General features: G+C 52.5%; 3 protein-coding genes across 10 annotated transcripts in view; 2 read left to right on the forward strand and 1 right to left on the reverse strand.

Moving 5' to 3' along the window:
- Nucleotides 1-8,328, forward strand: part of APC2 (APC regulator of WNT signaling pathway 2) — a 53,037-nt gene extending 44,709 nt beyond the window's left edge. For both annotated transcript variants that reach the window (XM_083594315.1, XM_083594316.1), the window contains exons 14-15: nt 234-448; nt 1,475-8,328. In XM_083594315.1, the coding sequence (XP_083450441.1) occupies nt 234-448; nt 1,475-6,998 (5,739 nt within the window). In that variant the 3' untranslated portion in view covers nt 6,999-8,328. The remainder of the gene's footprint in view (nt 1-233; nt 449-1,474) is intronic.
- The window catches only part of GAMT (guanidinoacetate N-methyltransferase), a 215,843-nt gene that overhangs the window by 130,141 nt on the left and 58,748 nt on the right, over nt 1-26,954 (reverse strand). The window lies entirely within an intron of this gene.
- The window catches only part of TJP3 (tight junction protein 3), a 51,964-nt gene continuing 38,183 nt past the window's right edge, over nt 13,174-26,954 (forward strand). The window contains exon 1 of one of the 5 annotated variants that reach the window (XM_083594437.1): nt 13,174-13,329. Coding sequence is in view for 2 of the 5 variants with exons in the window: in XM_083594435.1 (XP_083450561.1) it covers nt 18,945-18,962 (18 nt within the window). In the remaining 3 variants the exon portion in view is untranslated. Of the gene's footprint in view, nt 13,330-18,260; nt 18,963-21,177; nt 21,285-26,464; nt 26,492-26,954 lie in introns of those variants that run through there. The other 4 variants (XM_083594435.1, XM_083594438.1, XM_083594439.1 and 1 more) reach the window with 4 other exon arrangements.

Here is a 26,954-nt window from a genome sequence, read left to right on the forward strand (position 1 = left end):
TGTAATTCAGGTGGTTTAGCAACAGTTTCCAAAACGATTGAACTCAGAATCCTCGATCGGGGAACAATATATAAAGGACAATTAAACAAAGCAAAGTTCTTAACCTGAAGCACTATTTCTGGGTTAGCGGAGTCTGTAACCTGAAGCGTATGTAACCCGAGGTACCACTGTAATAAGAACTCCAGGGGCGAACACGGCCTCATTGCCTCTGTCTCTCTGCTGTTCTGTGCTAGGAATCGACCCTAAAAAGTATTCTTAGTGCGTTGTGGAATCTTTCGGCTCACAGTACGGAGAACAAAGCCGCCATCTGTCTGGTGGATGGGGCCCTGGGCTTCCTGGTCAGCACCCTCACCTATAAATGCCAAAGTAACTCGCTGGCCATCATTGAGAGCGGCGGAGGAATTCTGAGGAATGTATCCAGCCTTGTCGCTACCAAGGAAGATTACAGGTCAGTGCCTCTCTCCCTCTTCTTTCTTGGCCACCACTGGGTGCATCTCCCTCCGTTCGACTTCCGAAACGTTCAAAAACCAAGGCGCAGCTTCTGATTGGTGCAGGCGCCCCGGAAACAATAGCCGACAGCCGCATCGGATGTTCGGCTTCCAAAAAACGTTCGAAAACCAGAACACTCACTTCCAGGTTTGGAACACAAGGGGTTTGAGTACAGTGGTACCTTGGTTCTCCAACGCCGAAAACCCGGAAGTAAGTGGACATTTTTCGGAAGCCGAACGTCCGATGCAACTGTCGGCTATTGTTTCCAGGGCGCCTTAACCAATCAGAAGCTGTGCTTCTGTGCAGCAAAGAAAAAAGTTTGATTTTAATTTTTATCATCTACAATGCTGTCTTGTTTATTTTATAGTGCAGTACATTGTACAGCGGGTGGCGCTGTGGGTTAAACCACAGAGCCTAGGGCTTGCCGATCAGAAGGTCGGCGGTTCGAATCCCCGCAATGACGGGGTGAGCTCCCGTTGCTCGCTCCCTGCTCCTGCCAACCTAGCAGTTCGAAAGCACCTCAAAGTGCAAGTAGATAAATAGGTACCGCTCCGGCGGGAAGGTAAACGGCATTTCCGTGCGCTGCTCTGGTTCTCCAGAAGCAGCTTAGTCCTGCTGGCCACATGACCCGGAAGCTGTACACCGGCTCCCTCGGCCAGTAAAGCGAGATGAGCGCCACAACCCCAGAGTCGGCCACGACTGGACCTAATGGTCAGGGGTCCCTTTACCTTTACATTGTTTATTGCTTTCATTTTATGGATCAACGGTCTTGTTAGAGAGCAAAATTCACGTTAAATTGCTGTTTTAGCGGTTGTTTTTAAAAGTCTGGAACGGATTAATCTGTTTTGCATTGCTTTCTATGGGAAAGCATGCCTTGGTTTTGGAACGCTTTGGTTTTGGAACGGACTAAGTTTGAGAACCAAGGGACCACTGCTCAGCAAACGCAGGTCGTTTTTAATTTATTCCCCACCTGACTGTTTTCCAGGCAAGTCCTGAGAGACCACAGCTGCCTGCAGACCCTCTTGCAGCACCTCAAGTCGCACAGCCTGACCATCGTCAGCAACGCCTGCGGGACCCTCTGGAACCTCTCGGCCCGCAGCCCCAAAGACCAGGAGCTCCTGTGGGACTTGGGCGCCGTCAGCATGCTCCGAAACCTCGTGCACTCCAAGCACAAGATGATCGCCATGGGCAGCTCAGCGGCCTTGCGGAACCTCCTGGCCAACCGCCCCCTGAAATACAAAGACGCCGTGGTCATCTCGCCGGGGTCCTGTATGCCATCACTGTACATGAGGAAGCAGAAGGCGCTGGAGGCCGAACTGGACACAAAACACCTGGCCGAGGCCTTTGACAGCCTGGAGAAGCAGACTTTGAAGACGCAGAACTCCAAGAAGCCCATAAGGCACATGGAGAGTTTGGTGAAAGACTACGCCTCTGATTCGGGGTGCTTTGACGATGACGAGGGGCCCAACGCCTCTGAAACTGGGAACGCCTCTGTTCTCTCCATGTTCCTGAACTCCTCCTTCCTCCAAGGGCAGGCGTTGCCGCGAGCCGGCGCCCCGCGGAGGTGCCCTGAGCCCGAGAAGGACGGGAGCCGGCCGCCGGAAGCCGCCCAGGTCGCCCCTTCGCTGCTCCGCCCGGATGAGGACGTCTCCGCGGCGGCCGAGAAGCTGGCCAACAAAATCTCCACCGCCGTGGCCAAGATCGACAAGCTGGTGGAGGACATCTCCGTCCTGCACACATCGTCGGACGACAGCTTCAGCCTCAGCTCCGAGGACCACTGCTTAGATTGGCAGCTGGGGCTGGAGGAGGTGCATGAGGCCCGCACCCAGTCGTGCTCGCCGTGCCGGCTGTCGGACGCCAGCGGCTTTGCCAAGCGGGAAGGCCTGTGCCGTGCCCACACCCTCCTGCGGCTGAAGACGGCCTACACCAGCCTCTCCAACGACAGCCTCAACAGCGGGAGCACCAGTGACGGTTACTGCACCAAGGAGCACATGAAGCCGTGCACCGGAACATCCTTCTTGGATTTTAAAGATGAACTGCATCGCTACCAGAAGCGGCCCAGCCGCCTGGACCTGAAAAACATCTTGAGCAACAGGCCAGAGAAGGCGGAGGTGCTGGGAAAGAAACGTCACGGGACAGGAGAGGCGGCAGAAAAGCCGGAAAACTCCGGGAAGCTCCCGAAAGCTGACTCCGCGGTTGCCGAGAAGGAGCCAGAACCCCAGACGAAAGTTCAGAGCAATGAGCTAAACGCAGACCCCAAAGTCCACACGATTAAGCTCTCACCGTCCTACCAACATGTCCCCCTGGTGGAGAGCATTGGGGACGGTAGCTCAGCGCCCAAAACGGCCGGGCCGCAAGGAGCCGGTCCCTTCTACCCCAGCTTGTCGCTGAAGTCGATCGAAAACCTGAGCAAGATTCCCGAGAAGCTTCCCGCTCGGCCCCCGGCCCCCGCGGGGCAAGAACAGCTGCAGAAGTACTCGGTGGAAGACACGCCGATCTGCTTCTCTCGTTGCAGCTCGTTGTCTTCGCTTTCCTCGGCCGACAACGTCCTGGACGGGCAGAGCCACAGCGAGAACGAGACGGACAGTGACTCCTCGCTGGAGATCATCGAGGTGGAAGAGGTGGCCGAGATGGAGGAGGCGCGGAAGGGAGGGCAAGCGGAGGCTGTCCCAGCGGCCTCGCAGCCCATCGCCATCCCTTTCCCCAAGGAGAAGGTCTTCCTCCGCGGAGCTTCACCCTGCCGGCCGGAGGACTTGACGCCGTCCAGTTCCTCAGAGAACTACATACAGGAGACGCCACTGGTGATGAGTCGCTGCAGCTCGGTCAGTTCGCTGGGCAGCTTCGAGAGTCCATCCATCGCCAGTTCCATCCAAAGCGAGCCCTGCAGCGAGATGATCAGCGGCACCATCAGTCCCAGCGAGCTGCCCGATAGTCCCGGGCAGACCATGCCCCCCAGCCGCAGCAAAACACCCCTGTTCGAGCTCAGTGGTCAGCCGGAGAAGGAGGCGAGCCAGTTCAACATCCAGTGGGAGAACAACGTCAAGAAGTTCATGGAGATCACGGACTTCAAGGAGCGGTTCCAGGTGCCCCAAGACCTCGACTCGATGGTCTACTTCACGGTGGAGAAACCCAACGAGAACTTCTCCTGCGCCTCCAGCTTGAGCGCTCTTCCTCTCCACGAGCACTACGTCCAGAAGGATGTGGAGTTGAAGCTGATGCCCCCTTTCCCCGAAAGGAGCGGCGGCCTGGGGTTCGCGGCGCACCAGGAAGAGAGGGCCGCCGAGAGCCAGAGGAAACCAGAGCGCCTGGAGTTGACCTCCGACGAAGACATCGAGATCTTGAAGGAGTGCATCAATTCGGCCATGCCGTCGCGCTTCCGGAAAGTGCGGACGTCTCTCGTCTCCGGGTTTCCAGGCCAGGTTCTGAACCCTCAAACCAAGAAGCCAGTGCACGTCCCGGTTTATATGCTGGTCCCCGCCAGTTCTCACCTGGGTCTCCCCAAGCACAGGCGTTCGGCGGCCGCCACGAGGCCCAGCAAAGACTACATCGGTGATGAGGATTCCTTCACCGACTCGGCTGAAGGGACTCCGGTCAACTTCTCCAGCGCGGCTTCCCTGAGTGACGAGACGCTCCAGTACCCGACGAAGGAGGAGGCGGACTTGAGGCGGTGCTCCGGGAAGAGGAGGGAAGCTCTGGGCCCACGTGGATTAGGCCTCAAGATGGAGGCGGCCCAGGGTGAGCCAGGGGGCTTCCGGGCCGGAAGGATAACCTCCAGCCATTCCACGCCAACCCGGGTGGTGTCCGCGTACAAGCACAACACGGGCTCGAGCCACACCAGCCCGCTCCGCACAGGCCGGGCCCAGTCGGCCGAGTCTAAGCGAGGACACGTCCCCCTCAGAAACCTGGAGTTGACGCTCGTGAGGCAGGGCAGCCTGAGGGCCAGCTCGGAAGGCAGCCGTTCCAGGAAAGACGCCCCTCAGGAGAACGGCAGCAGCGACATGGTCTTCCAGTCGCTCTGCCACACCACGCCGACTGAAGAGGCGGTCTATTGCTTCTACGAGAACGACTCAGATGACTTGGCAGAACTCGGGGCGAGGTGTTCACCCAGGAGGAAGGCCGGCGCACCTGGCAAAGGCCAAAGAAAGGAAGCTTGGGTCAAGAAAGAGGCCGAGTTTGCTTCCAGGCAGCCGCCGCCGAAAACCAAGATGGCTGCCAAGCTGCGCAGCAACCTCATTGTGGACGAGACACCCCCATGCTATTCCCTCAGCTCCTCTCTGAGTTCTCTGAGTGACGTGGAGCTGTGCCACGCAGAAGGGAGGGGGCAGCTGTACGGCAGAGCCAAGCTGGCCTTGAGCCGGCGGCAGGAGATGCGGGCAGCGCTGTCCAAGCGGAGGGGCAGCTCAGGGAGCTCCCTCAGTTGCGACTCAGATGACAACCTGCTACCCAAGGGGGTCGGGTTGGCCGCAGCCAAGAGGAGGAGGCACTCGGGGAAAAGGAAGCAGGGCGAGAAGGAGAGGAAGGGGAGGAAGCCCCACGAGCGGAAGCCAGAGGCCACGCCGGACGAAGCCGCCTCAGACCTGGACAGTGTCGACTGGAAGGCAATCCAGGAAGGAGCCAACTCAATTGTCACCTGGCTGCACCAGGCAGCCTCCTCCTTTGCCCGCGACCCGTCCTCAGAATCGGACTCCATTCTCTCTTTCATGTCCGGCCTCTCGTCGGGATCCACGCTGCAGCTGTCTCTGGAGAGGAAGGAGAAGAAGGCGGGCAGGAAGGTCGCCGGCCGTCACGTGGAGAAGAAAGACCTTCCACGGGCGTTCCAGGATGGCAAGAAGGTCGCCACAGGAGGTCCCAGGGCCCAGAACAGTCGGGCGGAGAAGAATGTTCAGCAGAAGCCGCTCACCAACTTGCCGGTGGTCTTCCGAGGCCGGACGGTGATCTACATGCCAAACGTGGCGAAGGACTCGCCAGCACAGAGCCCCAGAGCCGCCCCAAAGAAGTCAGGACCCCCAGCGAAGCAGGAAGCGCCTGTGAAGAACCTCAGCCTGAACCAGCAGAGATCTCGGAGCCTCCACAGGCCGGGGAAGATCTCGGAGATGGTGGACCTCACCTTGCCGAAACGCAGCGCAACTCCCCCGGCCCGGATGACGAAAGCCCCTTCCTCGGGGTCGTCCCGGACGTCCACGCCGTCTCAGCCCAACCAGAAGAAGCTGACGTCCCCTTCGCAGCCGCCCAGCCGGCAGATACCGACTCGGGAAGCCGGGAAGGCAAACGGGAATGCCACATCTCCCGGCCAGAACCCCAAGCCGGTGCAGAAGTCTCCTGTCCCCAAGCAACACAAGACCCAGAAGTCTCCCGTCCGTATCCCCTTCATGCAGAAGCCGGTGAAGAAAACGCTGCCGGCCCGGAACGCCATGCCTACTTTGGAGGAGCAGGTGGGGAGAGGCAGAGGGACAAGGCCACAGACCGGCGGGAAGCCCACCCTGCAAAGCAGCCACCTCAATCTGGTCCGCATGTCCTCCGCGAGGTCCGCCGCCAGCGAGTCGGACCGCTCCGGCTTCCTGAGGCAGCTGACGTTCATCAAGGAGTCGTCCGGCCTGCTCATGAGGCACCGGGCCGAGCTTTCGTCGCCGCAACCGAACTCAACGCTCTCCCCGGGCGCTTCGCCTCGGAGGGGCCGCCCCGGCCTGCCGCCCGTCTTCCTCTGCTCCTCCCGGTGCAACGAGCTCAAGGCGGACAAGGCCTCGGGGCTGATGCAGCGGCCCGTCGTCTCGCGGGGGCCTCTGTCGAGCCACGGGGTCCCGGCGGGCATGAGGCCTCCCAGGCGGACCAGCTCAGAAAGCCCCTGCAGGCTCCCGGTCAAAACGGGCAACGGCCTGCCAGAGCCATTCAAACGGTACTCCTCATCGCCTCAGATCAACGTTGTCAAGAGGACGGGCAGCCCGGCCGCTCCCGGTTGCCAAGAACCCACGAAGAACAAGAGCAACGAGGGGCCCAAACTCCCCGTGGTGCCTCCTCTGGGAGCGCCGGAAAAGCAGGCCGAAGAGGCACAGCAGGCGATGGTGAGGGGGACGTGGAAGCGCATCCGAGACGAGGACATTCCGCACATCCTGAAGACCACCCTCCCTCCCACGGCCCTGCCGCTGGTCAGCACCTTGGAGGAGGAAGAGGCCCCCCAGGCCTTGCGGAAGACCAGCGACGCCGTCGTGCAGACGGAAGACTTCTCCGCCACCAAAACCAACTCCAGCACCTCTCCGACGATGGAGACCAAGGCTGCGCTCCTCGCGTTCTCAGAAGCGGGAGACGCAGGCGGTCCCAAACCAGGCAAGGCCCCCACAGCGGTGCCCATCTCCTTCACGCACGAGGTGCCCGTCAGCTCCCTCGGGAACTTCCCCCCAAGCAGGCACAGCTCCCCGAGCCGGGCTGCCCGGGTGACCCCGTTCAACTACACGCCCAGCCCCATGGCGGAGCCCGCGGACAACGACAAACAGATCCAAAAAGTGCAGGTCTGAGCAGACACCGGGCGCGGCCGTCGCACCTCTGTACGAACACAGAAGCTTGTCTCCGTTTGCTTATCTTTCGTTCGTTTTCTTTTCTATTAAAGACTTTGTCACCGCCTGCTAACTCCCCACCTTGCTTCTTAGCAAAGCGAGGAGGGATCTGGGAGCTTGTGATTCCATATTGACACAGGACTGGGGGAGCTGTTTCTTGGGCCGATCGCTGGGGAGAGATTCCTTTCATGCCCACCGAATCCTTCCTCCCTTCCAAAACGGCTTCTCGGACTTCTTAACGCCCCAAGAGATGCCCAAAGCCCACCTCATGCTTCGGGGTCAACGGGGCTGTCGGTGGTGGTGCTACGAGGTGGATCAGGGCCCAGCCACCCAATCTGTGGGGATGAGGGCGAGCGATTCTCCCCCACCATCTGGCAGAGAAACTTCGCCCCGTTCGGAATTAAACATGGTGTTCTCCCACAGGAAAACACCCTTCCTGCTTGGATTAGGAGACCGGGGTCATCTTTCGGAAGAATACCTCACCGTTCCCTCACGAGCACCCCTTGCCGAATTTGTATCCCCGGCCTTGTACAGACACGCTCCGTTTTGAACACTTCCGATCGCCCTTCGCAAGTGACGTGGTCAAGAGGCGCTTCTGGCTTGGCTTACACAAAAGACTCCTCCTTTCGCCAGCGACCTTTTTTGGGTGGACGGATAACATCGCCGGACAGATTAGTCCTTCTTTGCCCGTTCCACAGCACCACCAAGCCACCTTGGGGGCGGTGTGTCCCCTGACCTCCTCTGCTTTCCTGGAAACCACAGACACAAACTTTAAGAATCAGTTGGGAGGCATATAAATAATAAAATTATTATTATTATTATTATTGGCCAGGGATGTTAGCTGGACCACATCTCCCATCATCCCTGATAGCCGGGGCGGCAGAGGCGATGGGAGTTGGGCTCCAGCGACGTCTGACGCATCACAGACCTTGTAGCATTGGAAAGGGACCCGAAGAGGCATCTAGACTAACCCGCCCCCCTGCAATGCAAAAATCGCCGCTCCCCCCTGCTGTGTGGGACACACGTCGCGAGTGAACTCACCCTGAATGGGACAGGCCAAATCCTATGGCGGGGAGACAAAGCGAAGGGGGTTAGGGGACAGAGAGAGCCTTAACCTCAACTCTCGGTTGCATGTATTAGGCCGCGATCCTGCGCACCTGCTTACCTGGAGGTGAGCATCCATTGGACTCAGTGGGGCTTACGTCCGAGTCGCCCTGTCTAGGACTCCACTTTTAGTCTCCTGTGTTATGGGCACTAATACCGATTGAATTAAAAACGAAAAAACGAGAGAGTTTATTTGGTTTATTTGGGGTGGGGGAGGCGTTTAAGCAAGGGGAGGGGGGAAAGGATAAGGGGTGGGTGGGGGAGGACTTTTTACGTGGCAGAGTGGGGTGGGGGTGAGGTGGAAATGAGCTCCAAGGTCGAAAAGTGGCCCCCTCTAGTTCTCCCTACCTGGCCCTTCCATGCCCCCCCTGGCTACATCTCATCAGCGACACCCCTTTCCTCCAAGCCACACCCCTTTCCTCCAGTCACGGCCACTTCTTCCAGGCCACTCCCCCTTTCCTCCAAGCCACTCCCCCTTTCCTCCAAGCCACTCCCCCTTTCCTCCAGGCCACACCCCTGTCCCCCAGGCCACACCCCTGTCCTCCAGGCCACTCCCCTTTCCTCCAGGCCACTCCCTCTTTCCTCTAGGCCACTCCCCCCTCATCAGCCCGGCTCAGCTCAGAGGTAGAGCGTGCGCTCTGGCTGCAAAAGTTCCCTGGTGCAATATTTGCTATCTCCAGGTAGGGAGAGAGCAAAACCCCAGCTGCTGCCAGCCAGTGTGAGTAACACTGACCAAGATGGGGTGTGTGTGGCTTAGACGCTTAATATGCCTTTACTCGGAACCTTGAGGACTAGAAACTTGCTTCCTTTCTGAGGAAAGGACAACAACTCAGCATCAGAGGGCGGCAGAGTTTGAGGGGAACCTCAGGGTCATCCAGTCCAACCCCCTCTGACTGCCAGAAAATTCCTCCTGATGTTGAGTCGGAATCTCCTTCCTCGCCACTTGAAGCCACGGGATCGAATCCTACCCTCCGGAGCAGAAGGAAACAAGCTTCCATGGGACGGCCCTTCAGATATTGGAAGATGGCCCTCAGGTATCGCCTCTTTTCCAGGCTAAACATCCCCAGCTCCTTCAACCGTTCCTCATCAGGCTCGGTTTCCAGACCCTCGATAGCAAAGGACCCAGTTTCGACCCCCTGCCTGAAACTCCAGAGCGCCTCTGCTGCCAGTCAGTGTACACAAGCCTGTGTGGGCCAGGTGATCAGACAGAGGCCACCCAGCGAGATCCGTGTCAGAGTGGTGACATTTGAACCCTGATCTCCCAAGTTGACACTCTAATCACTGCTCTTGCATTTGGAAAAGAATGGGAGGAAAATCCTGTTAGCTGTTCGCCGGCCCGTCCTAGCCAGCATGACCAATGGTTAAGGTAAAGGGACCCCTGACCATTAGGTCCAGTCGTGACCAACTCTGGGGTTGTGGCGCTCATCTCGCTCTATGGGCCGAGGGAACTGGCGTACAGCTTCCGGGTCATGTGGCCAGCATGACTAAGCCGCTTCTGGCGAACCAGAGCAGCGCACGGAAACACCGTTTACCTTCCCGCCGGAGCGGTACCTATTTATCTACTTGTGCTGGTATGCTTTCAAACTGCTAGGTTGGCAAGAGAAGGGACTGAGCAACGGGAGCTCACCCCGTCATTGCGGGGATTCGAACCGCCGACCTTCTGATCAGCAAGCCCTAGGCTCTGTGGTTTAACCCACAGCACCACTCACATGACCAATGGTTAGGGATGATAGAAATCAGACTCCGAAATGGCCAGAGAGGGGAAAGCTGACTCTCACAGATAACAGAATTTACTATGGGGTGGGGGCAGTGGAAAGGCAAACCGAACAAAGGGCCTTTCCCCCTCCCCAGCCATTAGTTCCCATGGGAACACATTGCCCTCGCTTGTTTGCTTTTTACATAACAAAGGCGGATTAGTTTTGCAAAGGTTTGAGACCCTATTTCTGCAAAGGAAGCCCCTTCTGGGACTCCAGATTCCTAGAATTGCTAATAGGGAAGGGGACCTTAACAGGTCATCCAGCTCAACCCCATAATTTCCATTCTGCAAGGCAAGGGGTGGCATTTAACTCCCCCCCCCACCTTTCACACAGGAACACGGGTGGCGCTGTGGGTTAAACCACAGAGCTTAGGACTTGCCGATCAGAAGGTCGGCGGTTCGAATCCCCGCAATGACGGGGTGAGCTCCCGTTGCTCGGTCCCTGCTCCTGCCAACCTAGCAGTTCGAAAGCACGTCAAAGTCCAAGTAGATAAATAGGTACCGCTCCGGCGGGAAGGTAAACAGCGTTTCCGTGCGCTGCTCTGGTTCGCCAGAAGCAGCTTAGTCCTGCTGGCCACATGACCCGGAAGCTGTATGCTGGCTCCCTTGGCCAATAAAGTGAGATGAGCACTGCAACCCCAGAGTCGGCCATGACTGAACGGTCAGGGGTTCCTTTACCTTTACCCCTAGACCAGAGCACGCCACGCACTTCTGTCTTCCACTGCCTCCCGCAGTTTGGTCAAACTCATGCTGGTTTCTTCGAGAACACTGTCCCACCATCTCGTCCTCTGCCGTCCCCTTCTCCTTGTGCCCTCCATCTTTCCCAACATCAGGATCTTTTCCAGGGAGTCTTCTCTTCTCATGAGGTGGCCAAAGTCTTGGAGCCTCAGCTTCAGGATCTGTCCTTCCAGTGAGCACTCAGGGCTGATTTCCTTCAGAATGGAGAGGTCTGATCTTCTTGCAGTCCATGGGACTCTCTAGAGTCTCCTCCAGCACCAAACTGAAAATCACAAATAAAAATTAAAAAAACAAAAAGGGCAGAAATTCTGACACAAAGGGCAGTTTGCCAGCTATCGCTTCCCTGGGAGAGACCAGGGTTCGAATCGGCACCAGTCATTCACTCTCAGCCTAACTATAAAGTTCCAAAAGAAACTCAGTCACAGAAGTATATACGGTACACTGAAAGAGTAAATTCCACCATATTCAGAGAGACTTTACTTCTGCCCCATAAAAAACATGATTTATATGTTTATTTTTTTGGCACTTTTGTCCTACGCCTTTATTGTGCAAACATCAACTTTCTCAGAGCAAGTTCCTATGTCAGAACCTCCCTGCTCCTAACCTGACTTCTTGTGTCTTTCGAGCTGAATTGTGCATTTGCTTCAGAGTATGATAAAGGTAAAGGGATCCCTGACCATTAGGTCCAGTCGTGACCGACTCTGGGGTTGCGGCACTCATCTCGCTTTACTGGCTGAGGGAGCCGGCGTACAGCTTCCAGGTCATGTGGCCAGCAGGACTAAGCCACTTCTGGCGAACCAGAGCAGTGCACGGAAACGCCGTTTACCTTCCCGCTGGAGTGGTACCTATTGATCTACTTGCACTTTGACGTGCTTTCAAGCTGCTAGGTTGACAGGAGCAGGGACCGAGCAACGGGAGCTCACCCCGTCATTGCGGGGATTCGAACCACCAACCTTCTGATCGGCAAGTCCTAGGCTCTGTGGTTTAACCCACAGCACCACCCACGTCCCTTTGCTTCAGAGTAGATACTGATATTTACTTATTTTTATTCAACCAGATTTACGTACAGCTTAATAAACAAGCAAACCAATCTCTAAGCATCTTGCAATGAAACAGTATAAATGTTCGATTTTTAAAAACAGCAACGAAAACTGTAAATATAGGGCTGAATCCAACTAAGTTATTACTCAGAGCAGAACTGTTGTATCCAAGCTGAGCCAGACTCAAAGTAGACCCACTGAAATGAATGGACGTGTGTGGCTAACTGAGGTCCATTCATTTATTCTGTGAGTTGAATTAATGCTGGAGGCAATCCATTAAAACCATAAAAATATCAGATAAATAAACAGCCTTTGCTGCTATTTTTGGGGGGTTTCCTTCCTTCTAGTAATGTCAACACAGCCATTTTGACAAGGGTCACAGCTCAGGTGCTTGGCATGCAGAATGAAATTGCCCCCATCCTGAAACTTTGGAAAGCCACGGCCGGCCAGAGGAGGGTGGATTAACGGCCTGACTCAACATAAGACGGCTTCATATTGAAATCAGCCTATCCTTTATAGCCATGATGACTAGAAACTAATTTTATTTTAACGGGAAGGACATCAGGGAGAGCTGCTGGATGGTCTCCCTCGGGGGGTGGTGGTCTCTTCTTCCTTGCAGAGGTTGGACGGCCATCTGTCCTGGATGATCTAGTGAAGATTCCTGCATTGCACGGGGTTGGGCTGGATGACCTTTGGGTGCCCCTTCCCGCCAGACAATTTTGATTCCATATAGAATGGAATTCTTTGCATCAGTTCCACGAGCGAAAAAAGGATCAATCCCCAGCGGGCTTCTCCAGGCAGGTCTAGGAGCCTCCCTCGGCTGTGTTGTTGTTTAGTCGTCTCCGCCTCTTCGTGACCCCCTGGACCAGAGCACGCCAGGCCCTCCTGTCTTCCACTGCCTCCTGCAGTTTGGTCAAACTCATGCTGGTAGCTTCAAGAACACTGTCCCACCATCTCGTCCTCCGTCGTCCCCTTCTCCTTGTGCCCTCCATCTTTCCCAACATCAGGGTCTTTTCCAGGGAGTCTTCTCTTCTCATGAGGTGGCCAAAGTCTTGGAGCCTCAGCTTCAGGATCTGTCCTTCCAGTGAGCACTCAGGGCTGATTTCCTTCAGAATGGATAAGTTTGATCTTCTTGCAGTCCATGGGACTCTCAAGTGTCTCCTCCAGCACCAGAATTCAAAAGCATCCATTCTCCGGCGATCAGCCTTCTTGATGGTCCAGGTCTCACTTCCATACATCACTACTGGGAAAACCATAGCTTGAACTATACGGACTTTTGTTGGCAAGGTGATGTCTCTACTTTTTAAGATGCTGTCTAGGTTTGTCATTGTTTTTCTCCCTCGGCTGTAAGCCCCCCGAAAAGACGCTGCCAGTCCGTGGAGGCAATACGGAGCTATAGATGGACCAGCGGCCGGACTCCTTTTAACGAGGCTTGGCGCTCTCCCTGGGCCTGAACGGAAGGGGTTAAAGGCAAGCGGCTCTGCCGCATTCCTGGGCAAAAGGCATCACACCTGCTCGCCCGGCTTGCAGGAAGGAAGGAAAGAAACAAGAGGCGAGGAGGAGGAGGAGGAAAGTCTGCGCTCCGGATCGCCCCGCGCTTCGTTGGGGCTCCTGCGCCCCAGAGCCGTCGCTGAGGAGCCCCCAAGCCCGGCAGGTTAGTGTTGGGGCGCGCGGGGGGGCAGCAGGGTGCGCCCCCACCTCCCTACCCAAATCCACCTCTCCAGAAAGCGTCCTTGCGCCCTGGGCGCACGCCTTCTTTGGAGAGCTCAGGTGGCTGAAGGGGAGGGGACGCTGTTTGCGCCCCCCCCCCTCGGAAAGGAAGAGAGCCCCCACCCCGGGATTGCTTCCCAGGGCCCCGATCCCGGTGCCCGCTCCACGCCCCGATCCACCAAAGGGCCCTACAGGTGGACTGAGTCTCTTGCAAGTTTTGTGTTTTGTTTTTTGGAGGGCGTTCGTTCTGGTACCTCGGAGTGTAGGCGTCCCCCTACTCGGGACTTACTCCCGAGTAGCGGAGCGCAAGTTTCCTGTCCTGACTTGCCTCCAACAAAGTTTCTAGACGCGCTGGGGTGCATGGGGAAGCGGGGGGGGCCCATGACTTTTGATGGGTTTACTCTGAGTAGCACTTACAGGGAAGGCAAACCCTATCCGGCGGTGGGAAAGGTGTCTGCGTAGCAAAGGCGACTTCCTGGTTTCCTGCACGTGGCTCCTGTTTTCGATTCCTCCCCTCCTTCTCAGCCCTCTCTCCCTTTTTAAATTCGCAAATGTGTTTCTTCAACCGTGGATCTTTGCCTAAAGCGCCCAGCCAGCCAGAGGCGAAGTAGATATTTTCTTTTTGGCAAGGCTGCCAAAATCGAAATAATCCCAGTGACCTCATTTAAAGTCACCCGGCCGCCGGCAAGCCTCACTTACCTGGGAGTCAGCGAGAAGCCCTATTGGGCCCAGTGGGGCTGACTCCTGAGTAGGCAGAGAGTCTCTGCTGAGTCGCACGAATTTCTTCATCCCTGTTGTTGTTTGAAGACACACCTTGCCTCTCCCTCAAAGGCCCGAAGGCAATTCAGTTAAATGTATGGCTGCATTATAAAATCTTCGTGGCCTTTATGAGAAACTTCGCTTCTCTGGAAATTTAACAGAGGTATACTTTATGTGTCCCCTTGTATTTTTGTATTGCATTTCTGTCCTACTTTTAGCCCCCTGCAAGCAGCTGAGGGTGGCATATCATTGGTTCTCCCCCCTCTTTTAATATCTGAGAAACTCAAGATATTTATCACATTTTTCCGTGTGTAAGCAAATGTCCGGGATTTTGCGGCGATCACCCCCTCAAAAGCTTTCCACAGTAAATATAGGGCTGAATCAAATGAAGTTATTACTCAAAGCAGAACCGTTGCATCCAAGCTGAGCTGTACTCAAAGTAAAAAGGTAAAGGTAAAGGGACCCCTGACCATTAGGTCCAGTCGTGGCTGACTCTGGGGTTGCGGCGCTCATCTCGCTTTATTGGCCGAGGGAGCCGGCGTACAGCTTCCGGGTCATGTGGCCAGCAGGACTAAGCCGCTTCTGGCGAACCAGAGCAATGCGTGGAAACGCCATTTACGTTCCCGCTGGAGTGGTACCTATTTATCTACTTGCACTTTTGATGTGCTTTCGAACTGCTAGGTTGGCAGGAGCAGGGACCGAGCAACGGGAGCTCACCCAATCACTGGGATTTGAACCGCTGACCTTCTGATTGTCAAGTCCTAGGCTCTGTGGTTTACCCACAGCGCCACCTGTGTACTCAGAGTAGACCCACTGAAATGAAGGGGCATGTGTGGCTAATTGAGACCCGTTCATGTATTCTGTGAGTTGAATTAATGCTGGATGCAATCCATTAAAATCATAAACATATCAGATAAATAAAAAGCGTTTGTTGCTGCTGTTTTGGGGGTGTTTTCCTCTACTCCTAGCAAAGCCCCAACACAGCCATTCTGACAAGGGTCACAGCTCAGCTGTTTGGCATGCAGAATGTGATAGGTTCAATCCCCTCTTTCAGCTGCAGGTGGTTCTGAAAATTGCCCCCATCCACTGCCAGTCAGAGGCAGTAGTAATACAGCGCTCATAGATTAACACTGCAGGGGTCAGCAAACTTTTCCAGCAGGGGGCCGGTCCACTGTCCCGCAGACCTTGTGGGGGGCCAGACTATATTTTGGGGAAAAAATAATGAACGACTTCCTATGCCCCACAAATAACCCAGAGATGCATTTTAAATAAAAACACACATTCTACTCATGTAAAGGTAAAGGGACCCCTGACCATTAGGTCCAGTCGTGGCCGACTCTGGGGTTGCGGTGCTCATCTCGCTCTATAGGCCGAGGGAGCCGGTGTACAGCTTCCGGGTCATGTGGCCAGCAGGACTAAGCCACTTCTGGCGAACCAGAGCAGCGCACGGAAACGCCGTTGACCTTCCCGCCGGAGTGGTACCTATTTATCTACTTGCACTTTGACGTGCTTTTGAACTGCTAGGTTGGCAGGAGCAGGGACCGAGCAACGGGAGCTCACTCCGTCATGGCGGGGATTCGAACCGCCGACCTTCTGATCGGCAAGCCCTAGGCTCTGTGCTTTAACCCACAGCGCCACCCGCATCCCTATTCCACATGTAAAAACATGCTAATTCCCAGACCGTCCACGGGCCAGATTTAGAAGGCGACTGGGCCGGATCCGGCGCCTGGGCCTTAGTTTGCCTGCTCATGATGAATAACTCAACATAAGGCAGCTTCATATTGAAATCAGCCTCTTTCATTTATAACTGTGCAACACTGAGTTGGTCTGCCAACGGGACAAGTGCCCGTAGTTTTGCAGGAGAGCTGGAAAATACGCCAATGGATTTCAGATTTGTCAACCCATGTGCTCCTTGGGTTTCAGATAGTAAGAGTCTAAGAAACCCAGGACACAACTTTTCACAGCCCTCTAGCGGCTATGGTGGCTCGCTTACTAAACATCATATATTTAGCATTAACAGTGGAAGTGTATACAGCCGTACCTTGGATTCTGAACACCTTGCGAGTCAGAACGTTTTGGCTCCCAAACTCCGCAACCCCGGAAGTGAGCGTTCCGGTTTGCGAACGTTCTTTTGGAAGCCGAACGTCCGTCGCGGCTTCCAATTGGCTGCAGGAGCTCCCTGCAGCCAATCGGAAGCTGCGCCTTGGTTTCCGAACGTTTTGGAAGTTGAACAGACTTCTGGAACGGATTCCGTTCGACGTCCGAGGTACCACTGTACTTGATTCTGACCAAACTAAGCCGCCTCTTATCTCAAATCTGACCCCTGATTTCATATACAGTGGTACCTTGGGTTACATACGCTTCAGGTTACATACGCTTCAGGTTACAGACCCCGCTAACCCAGAAATAGTGCTTCAGATTAAGAACTTTGCTTCAGGATGAGAACAGAAATTGTGCAGCGGCAGCAGGAGGCCCCATTAGCTAAAGTGGTGCTTCAGGTTAAGAACAGTTTCAGGTAAAGAACGGACCTCTGGAACGAATTAAGTACTTAACCCGAGGTACCACTGTATATTTATTATAAATTTTATTTTTCACTTTTCCAATGTAATACTTTTGACATAAAGACAACCCAATCTTTCCCAACAAATTTATATATATATTTTGACTTCTTTTGCAGTTTCTTACATTGTATCTCTTCCACTACTCCGATTAATAGTTACCGTATCTTTCATCGATTACAGTCTAAACTGTAAACTGTTTAATTATTATTTGCTGATACAGTATTTAATTTTAGCGTTTACTATTAGGTTCTGAAGGATTGTTGAATGTTGCTTTGTTTGATATGAGTTGTTTATTTGAAAGTTACTGTGACTCTTTATATTGGATCAGATTTTTACTGTTAATGCTTGATGTTTTTATTTGGGTTGGAAGTTGAAGGCAGCAGAGCCTAAGAGGTTAAGCCAAAGGGGTCAATTTCTGAGCCAGTCCTTTGTTTGTTTGCGATCTAGCTGCAATTCTGAGCTCCGAGAAATGGATTTGTAAGATCCTGTGGGATTTTCCTAACCCACCTGCCCCGGTCCGCTGTTGACCAACCACCGGTCTTTGTGTCTGTTTGAGTTCGCTAACCTCAAATAATCTAGATTTCCCCTTTCACAGCCGCCTGTCAATATTTGCCACTGAGAGAAGTGGAATGCGACTGGGCAAAGGTAGATAGGGAAAGAGGGATAGACGATTGAGGGGCGAAGGTAAACCCTGGATTTTCAGGCTTATGAGAATAAAACTGCTGCATGGAGCCACTGTTTACCTGCTCCTATAACCCCCATAAGCCTGCGCTGGTGCAGGTTTTGGATTTTATTATTATTGATAATAACATTTCTATACACCCTTCATCTGAGGATCCACAAGGCGGTTTGCAATATAAAACACGCAAAAATACACAGCATAATAACAAGCAAAACAATAACCCCCAGCCGACCAGTTTCCAGCTTTCGGACTACAACTCCCATCGTCCACCGCTAAGCTAGCAGTGGACGATGGGCATTGTACTCCAAGACGCGTAGAGGGCACCAAGTTGGGGGCTGCACTCTTCGACCCAAGTCGACGTGTTTTTAAAATTTATTTTATTCTTTTGTTTTGCAAGGGTTCTATTCTGCTTGGTTGCAACGGAACCTCAAAGAAGAACAAAGCAGGGAAACTATATATTTAAAAAAAAGCAGCTTAAAACGTTCAGAAAATAAAATCGAGGGTAAGCTAATAAGCGGATGAAAAAACACACGCCTACGTTCCGCGTGTCTGGGTAGGCTTGCAATATAAAACACACAAAAATACACAGCATAATTACAAACAAAACAATAACCCCCCCCCAGCTGACCGGTTTCCAGCTTTCGGACTACAACGCCCATCGTCCACCGCTAAGCCAGCAGTGGACGATGGGCGTTGTAGTCCGAGGCGCGTAGAGGGCACCAAGTTGGGGGTTACGCTCTTAGACCCAAGTCCACGTGCATATTCCTGCATTGTAAGGGGTTGGACTAGATGACTTCCAGGGTCCCTTTCCCCCTCTACAATTCTAGGACTGCCATCGGCAATCGTGCTGCCTTATTGAGCAGAAGGGAAGTGCCGCAAAGAGAGCATTGCAGCAGTCCAGCCCGACAGCAGCCGGCCTCTCCCGGTCCAGCCTTGTTTATTTTCGTAGCTCCATCCTGCAAAATCTCCCGGCCTCGATTCCGCTACTTGGCAGCGGGAGGGAAGACCTCCAAAATCCTGGCCGGCAGCTGCCAGCCCGTGCTGGCGACAACACAGAGAGAGAGGGAGCCGACTCCAGATAAGGCCGCTTCCGGTGTCCGGCCCCAGATAGGATTTCAGCCTTTGTTGCTTTCTCAGTGTCCTTGTGGTTATCGGAAACCCCCGGTCCGTTGCGAGCCGGCCAGAGGCAGATCTTGGGAGATGTTTTCTTTGCGAGAGGCGGCCGAGAATTCCCTGTTTTTGAAGTTTCTCTTCACTGAGCGAATTTCCTTGGGGGCCTCTGCCAGCCGGCGAGGGAACTGGAGAGTTCTGGCTCCACCTGGAATCTAGGTGTGTCATTGGTACACCTGTGCTCTGAAAGAGGTGGGGCCGGGGTGCGGAAGAGGAAGGAAAACCAGAGCCGACAGGCCAGGGGGAGAGAACCTGGAATATAAATATATATATTCTGGAAGCCTGGCTTCGGTCGGGCCTGGGCAAACCTCTTCGGGGCTGCGGACAGGTGAGCACACCTGTTTCCCACCTGGCAAAGATGTTTGGCCCAAACTGGCTCTAAGCACCATGGCCGTACGATTTCAGGCAAGTAGATTTTGCGTTATGTGTTAGCTTTCACCTCACGACCTACTTCCAGCGTGCAAAAAAATACGGGCTTATCTCTGAGCCGGGAGACGAGGAGGTTTGTCTGCCCAGCTTAACGACATTCTTGTTTTCTATATTTTTTTCTGGCAAGGCGGTTGCGGAGGGAAACGTGTAACCCGAGCCGTGTTTAGTTGAAAGGGCTGCATTTAAGGTAGGAGCCTGGGAACCGTAGCGTGTAGCTGCACGCTACAGTTCCCCAGATTATTTTCCCCCTGGGGTGTGTGTGCTTTAAATGTGCAGCCTTAATCTCACGGCCGTTTGTCAACTTTCCCCTCTTCTCGCGAGAAATCCTATTTGGAATAAGGGAATTTAAAAAACGTCGGCAGGTGGGTTGTTAATTTGGGGGTGAGGGCCTGGGACTCTGAACATGCTCAGAGGTATCTACCCCTTTTCTTTCCGGGTTAGAGCGTTTAGATTAATGCAGGGCGCCTCGAGCTTTTTGGACACGGAGTTTGAAAGCTGTGTCTCTGGGTGCGTGCAGAGTGCATTTTGCCATGGACTAAAGAGGTTGTGGGGTTTTTTGGGTGGGGGCATCTTGGATTTTGAGGATGGAAAAATCAGGATGTTTCTTTCTCGTGGGACAAACTGCGGTTTGGGAGTCGACCTCTCCCCGCAACCGAAGCTTTCCACCTGGTTTCCTTGTAAAAAAGGCAGAAATCCAACAGGTGTGTCTTGTCTCCTGGCATGGAGAAACTGCCAAATGTGGCCTCTTGGCCTGATATTAACCCTGCCGTTTCGAAAGGGCAGAGGAGCGAAGCTCTGTTTGGGTGTTGGCTATGCGTGAACCACTCCAGGCTCTCACCAGGACAACAAAGGGGACTTCCTGTAGTTTCTGCCTGGAAAAAATGTCCCAGGAATGTGGGATTGGCCTTTACGTGAGAGCGGCTGTTTACCCATTTTTGTCCTGGCTCTCCAGGTGAGGACAAGGGTGGGGCTGTGGGTTAAACCACAGAGCCTAGGGCTTGCCGATCAGAAGGTTGGCGGTTCGAATCCCCGCAATGACCGGGTAAGCTCCCATTGCCCGGTCCCTGCTCCTGCCCACCTAGCAGTTCGAAAGCACACCAGTTCAAGTAGATAAATAGGTACCGCTCCGGCGGGAAGGTAAACGGTGTTTCCGTGCGCTGCTCTGGTTCGCCAGAAGCGGCTTAGTCCTGCTGGCCACATGACCCGGAAGCTGTACGCCGGCCAGTAAAGCAAGATGAGCGCCGCAACCCCAGAGTCGGTCACGACTAGACCTAATGGTCAGCGGTCCCTTTACCTTTACCTTTTAACCCTCTGCCGAAGTATTTCGTAGACCCCTCTTTCTTTCTTTCTTTCTTTCTTTCTTTCTTTCTTTCTTTCTTTCTCTCTCTCTCCCTCTCTCCCTCCCTTTCTTTCTTTCGTTCTCTTCCTCTCTTTCTTTCTCTTTCTTCCCCCTCTTTCTTTCTTTCTTTCTTTCTTTCTTTCTTTCTCTCTCTCTCCCTCCCTTTCTTTCTTTCTTTCTTTCTTTCTTTCGTTCTCTCCCTCTCTTTCTTCCTCTTTCTTTCCCTTCCTTCCTTCCTTCCTTCCTTCCTTCCTTCCTTCATTCCTTCCCCCCTTTCTTCCTCTTTCCTTCCTTCCTTCCTTTCTTTCTTCCTCCCTCTCTCTCTCTCCCCTCTCTCTCTCTCTTTCTTTCTCTTTCTCTCCCTCCCTTTCTTTTTCTTTCTTTCGTTCTCTCCCTCTTTCTTCCCCCCTCTTTCTTTCTTTCTTTCTTTCTTTCTTTCTTTCTTTCTTTCTTCCCCCTCTCTTTCTTCCTCTTTCTTTCCCTTCCTTCCTTCCTTCCTTCCTTCCTTCCCCCCCTCTCTTCCTTCCTTCCTTCTTTCCTTCCTTCCTTCCTTCCTTCCTTTCTTTCTTCCTCCCTTTCTCTCTCTCCCCCCTCTCTCTTTCTTCCCCTTTCTCTCTCTCTCTTTCTTTCTCCCCCCTTTCTTTCTCTTTCTTTCCCTCTCTCTTTCTCTCTCTCTCTCTCCCCTCTCTCTCCCCCTCCCTTTCTCTTCCTCTCCCTTTCAGCAACATTCGCCTCTTCCTTTCTTCAGCCACCTTGACCTAATTTCACCATGAATTATCCTCCCCCCTTCTTCCAAAACTTCTTGGAATGCTTTATCTGCCTGCCGGCAGTTAAGTTATTTATTTCTTTAAAGAGAGCCCGCTTTTTCAGCCGAAAGAGCTGATCCGCTTATCAAAATACCTCCATGCTTCTGAGTGGCAGATTTAAAGCGTCATTATCGCCTTAGACCCCCACCTGAGGTAAGCCAATTATTACAGACCCTATATACTCTCTGGAAAATAAAATAAATTAAATAAATCGGGGCTAGTAAAAAAAGCTCATTTTTAAAAGCAAATGTAAACGGCTCCCTTCTTCAATTAGAAGTAAAAGGAGTGCTTTAAATAAAAAATTGGCTTGGTTTGCATTGATTTTGGGGAGGGGGCAGATAGTGTTTTGCTTGCCCCCTGCAAGTCACGCGTGATAGCAGCAAATCCCATGCTAGGCGTCATTTAGGGAAATAAAAAGGGCCGATTTTATAGAATGGTAGAGTTGCAAGGGACCCCTAGAGTCATCTAGTCTGACCCCCCGCGATGAAGGCATCGTTATGGCCGCCGTACAAATCTATGCTTAAGGTTGAATCCTGACAAGACAGAAGTACTGTTTTTGGGGGACAGGGGGCAGGCGGGTGTAGGGGACTCCCTGGTCCTGAATGGTGTGACTGTGCCCCCGAAGGACCAGGTGCGCAGCCTGGGGGTCATTCTGGACTCACAGCTGTCCATGGAGGCGCAGGTCAGTTCTGTGTCCAGGGCAGCTCCATCTGGTACGCAGGATGAGACCCTCCCTGCCCGCGGACTGTCTCGCCAGAGTGGTGCATGCTCTGGTTATCTCCCACTTGGACTACTGCAATGTGCTCTACGTGGGGCTCCCTTTGAAGGTGACTCGGAAACTACAACTAATCCAGAATGCGGCAGCTAGACTGCGGACTGGGAGTGGCCACCGAGACCATATAACACTTGAAAGACTTCCATTGGCTCCCAGGACATTTCCGGGCACACTTCAAAGGGTTGGTGCTGACCTTTCAAGCCCTAAACGGCCCAGTTTCCCTGAAGGAGCGTCTCCACCCCCATCGTTCAGCCCAGACACTGAGGTCCAGCTCCGAGGGCCTTCTGGCGGTTCCCTCTCTGTGAGAAGCGAGCTTACAGGGAACCAGGCAGAGGGCCTTCTTGGTGGTGGCGCCCGCCCTGTGGAACGCCCTCCCACCAGATGTGAAGGAAATAAGCAACTACCTGACTTTCAGAAGACATCTGAAGGCAGCCCTGTTCAGGGAGGTTTTTAGTGTTTGATGTTCTGTTGTGCTTTTAATACTTAGAATGAATTGATTTTAGAATGTATTTCAATTAATGGATTGCGATTTTATGTAAACTGTGATACTTTTACTGTTATAATAATAATAATAATAATAATAATAATAATAATAATAATAATAATTTATTATTTGTACCCCGCCCATCTGGCTGGGTTTCCCCAGCCACTCTGGGCAGCTTCCATAGAAAACCAAAAATACACTAAAATATCACAGATTAAAAACTTCCCTGAACAGGGCTGCCTTAAGATGTCTTCTGAATGTCAGGTAGTTATTTATCGCTTTGACATCCGATGGGAGGGCGTTCCACAGGGCAGGCGCCACTACCGAGAAGGCCCTCTGCCTGGTTCCCTGTAGCTTTGCTTCTCGCAATGAGGGAACCGCCAGAAGGCCCTCGGCGCTGGACCTCAGCATCCGGGCAGAACGATGGGGGTGGAGACGCTCCTTCAGGTATACTGGGCCAAGGCCGTTTAGGGCTTTAAAGGTCAACACCAGCACTTTGAATTGTGCTCGGAAACGTACTGGGAGCCAATGTAGGTCTTTCAAGACCGGTGTTATGTGGTCTCGGCGGCCGCTCCCAGTCCCCAGTCTAGCTGCCGCATTCTGGATTAATTGCAGTTTCCGGGACACCTTCAAAGGTAGCCCCACGTAGAGCGCATGGCAGTAGTCCAAGCGGGAGATAACTAGAGCATGCACCACTCTAGCCAGACAGTCCGCGGGCAGGTAGGGTCTCATCCTGCGTACCAGGTGGAGTTGGTAGACAGCTGCCCTGGACACAGAATTGACCTGCGCCTCCATGGACAGCTGTGAGTCCAAAATGACTCCCAGGCTGCGCACCTGGTCCTTCAGGGGCACAGTGACCCTATTCAGGACCAGGGAGTCCTCCACACCAGCCCGCCCCCTGTCCCCCCAAAACAGTACTTCTGTCTTGTCAGGATTCAACCTCAATCCATTAGCCGCCATCCATTAGCCGCTCTGAGCCCTGCTTCGGCTGGGGCAGGCGGGATATAAATAAATTATTATTATTATTATTATTATTATTATTATTATTATTATTATTATTCTGCTGGGAGCCGCCCAGAGTGGCTGGGGAAACCTAGCCAGATGGGCCGGGTATAAATAATAAATTCTGGTGGTGGTGGTTGTTAACGCAATTGTAGAAATCTATGGTGCATTTGGGTTCTGGTCGCCTCTCCTCAAAGCGGACATTCGAAAAAGTTCAGGAAACAGGCGACTTGAATGATTGAGGGGATTGAAAGGTTTGGGACTATTTAGTTTTAAAGTAAAGGGGCGTGAGGAGCAACATGATTGTTGTTGTTTAGTCGTTTAGTCATGTCCGCCTCTTGGTGACCCCCTGGACCAGAGCACGCCAGGCCCTCCTGTCTTCCACTGCCTCCCCCAGTTTGGTCAAACTCATGCTGGTAGCTTCGAGAACACTGTCCCACCATCTCGTCCTCCGTCGTCCCCTTCTCCTTGCGCCCTCCATCTTTCCCAACATCAGGGTCTTTTCCAGGGAGTTTTCTCTTCTCATGAGGTGGCCAAAGTCTTGGAGCCTCAGCTTCAGGATCTGTCCTTCCAGTGAGCACTCAGGGCTGATTTCCTTCAGAATGGGGAGGTTTGATCTTCTTGCAGTCCATGGGACTCTCAAGAGTCTCCTCCAGCACCAGAATTCAAAAGCATCCATTCTTCGGCAATCAGCCTTCTTTATGGTCCAGCTCTCACTTCCATACATCACTACTGGGAAAACCATAGCTTGAACTATACGGACTTTTGTTGGCAAGGTGATGTCTCTACTTTTTAAGATGCTGTCTAGGTTTCTTTAAGATGCTGTCAGCCTTCTTTATGGTAGCAACATGATAGAAGTCTATAAAATTCTGCCTGGCGTTTAGTTATTAGAGTTTGGCTGAGAAAGGAGCAGCAAGCGAAAGATTTCCCTCTTTGCCGCCTCAGCTGGTAGCTGCTATTCCCCAATGCCCAGGGCATCAACTTCCATAAATACACAACTCTTATTATTGAGGGGAAGTGTGTGGAACAGGTCTCGGTATTTCAATTTCTGGGAACGGAGTTGAGAGATGACCTAACCTGGCGAGAAAACAGCAAAGACCCGATGAAGAGAGCACAGCAGAGGTTATATTTTCTGAGAATCCTCTGGAAAAACAATCTCTCCAAGGACCTCTTGATGGCATTTTACCATTGTACTGTGGAGAGTGTATTAACGTATGGTCTGTGTGTGTGGTTTGGGAGCTGCATGGCCAGGGGAAAAACAATGCTGTCCAGGGTTGTAAAGACTGCAGAGAGAATAATTGGGTGCACTCTTCCCACCTTGGATCAAATTTACGCTTCCAGGTGCCATAAGAAAGCGGCAGAGATAGCGCAGGATAGTGCGCACCCCGGAAATGATCTCTTTCAGCTTCTGCCTTTTGGAAGAAGGTATAGGTTTATAAAGGCCAGGACTAGCCGCCTGAGAAACAGTTTCTATCCAAATGCGATTTTGGTTTTAAACGCAGTGTAAGGTAGTCTCGGACTTGCCGATCGGAAAGTCGCTGGTTCGAATCCCCGTGATGGGGTGAGCTCCTGTTGCTCGGTCCCTGCTCCTGCCAACCTAGCAGTTCGAAAGCACGTTAAAGTGCAAGTAGATAAATAGGTACTGCTCCGGTGGAAAGGTAAATGGCGTTTCCGTGTGCTGCTCTGGTTCGCCAGAAGGGGCTTAGTCCTGCTGGCCACATGACCCGGAAGCTGTACGCCGGCTCCCTCGGCCAATAAAGCGAGATGAGCGCCGCAACCCCAGAGTCGGTCACGACTGGACCTAATGGTCAGGGGTCCCTCTACCTTTAAGGTAGTCTCTATGGGAGTATATTGTATTTAATTATGGGGTATCAGAGTTTTTGGAGGGCTAACCAGGCTCGGATAGCTGGGATAGCAGGCTTGTTGGTTTCTGAACGTCTGGTGTAGATTTTCAATTTCGTTGTTCTATATGGGACAATGACAATAAAGATTATCGTATTGTACAGTGGTACCTCGGGTTACAGACGCTTCAGGTTACATACGCTTCAGGTTACAGACTCCGCTAACCCAGAAATAGTACCTCGGGTTAAGAACTTTGCTTCAGGATGAGAACAGAAATCGTGCTCCGGTGGCGCAGCAGCAGCGGGAGGTCCCATTAGCTAAAGTGGTGCTTCAGGTTAAGTACAGTTTCAGGTTAAGTACGGACCTCCGGAACGAATTAAATACTTAACCAGAGGTACCACTGTATCGTATCTGAGCTGCGGTGTGCCCTGGAGGGATCCTGTCTATCTCTTTGCAGGAGAAAAAGGCCGATTGCTGGCTTCTAGCCCCTGTTTGGCTCGTGCTTCTGTGAGGTCACGGAATGTCCCCAAACATTCCAAGTTGGCAGGGGAGGAGAAAGGGAGCCATCGAGATGTCTGCGGCTCGCTTGCTGTGAGGAGCGTGGAGATGTTAGTTCGGCTGGGATGAAACTCTCGCGAACGGGGGTCCCAGGGGTGAGAGCAATTTGGTGGGGGAAATCTTGAGCCGGAGGGGCAACACGATTCCTGCATTTTCACGGGGTCAGCCTAGATGACCCTCGGGGGTCCCTTCCAACGATACGATTCTGCGGCAGAAGGGAAGGGTTGCGGAAGTAAGGGGCGGGGTATTGGGTTGTTGCTTTTATTTTGATTATATATTTTGTGGTTTTGTATTTTGGTTTCGTTCTGCAAACCGCCCTGAGACCTCTGGGTATAGGATGGTATATAAATAATAATAATAATGGGCGATGGATTAAGGAAAGGGGGCATGTGGGTGGTGTTTTTTAAAAAAATTAATCTTCATTAAACATCAATCAACGTCAATTTACACATAGCTCATCATTTTAACTTAGACAATACTTATAATACAAACTACATTACAACAGCGACACACCTTCGACACGAACTTCCGATTCTTCTCATTGTACTATTTTACATTTTGTTAATCTGTACACAGTTCATAGCTGTTATTATTTTTTCCCCATTTCTTATCAAGAACATTCTGCTATAGACTTTCTTTGTATTTCAAGATTCATTCTAAGTCTGCCCGGAGTTGACTGTTGTCACAATGGTTTTTAAGGTATTCTTTAAACATTGTCCAGTCTTTATTAACTTTCTGGTACTGAGTTTCCTCTTAATCTGTCATCCTTCCAAGTTGTAAATATTCTCTCATTTTTGCTTGCCAGTTGGTTTTTGTGAGGTTATGTTATCACTTTTCCAATTCTTTGCTATTAAAATCCTAGCCGCTGTGGTTGCGTTCATGAAAAGAGGTCTACGATTTCTCTTGATTTCCATGGACATACTGTATTTTTTGCTCTATAAGACTCACTTTTTCCCTCCTAAAAAGTAAGGGGAAATGTGTGTGCGTCTTATGGAGCAAATGCAGGCTGCGCAGCTATCCCAGAAGACAGAACAGCAAGAGGGATCGCTGCTTTCGATGCGCAGCGATCCCTCTTGCTGTTCTGGCTTCTGAGATTCAGAATATTTTTTTCTTGTTTTCCTCCTCCAAAAACTAGGTGCGTATTGTGGTCTGGTGCGTCTTA

This window comes from Podarcis filfolensis, assembly GCF_964270895.1.
Source record: "Podarcis filfolensis genome assembly, chromosome: 18".
In the NCBI taxonomy this organism is placed as follows: Eukaryota; Metazoa; Chordata; class Lepidosauria; order Squamata; family Lacertidae; genus Podarcis; species Podarcis filfolensis.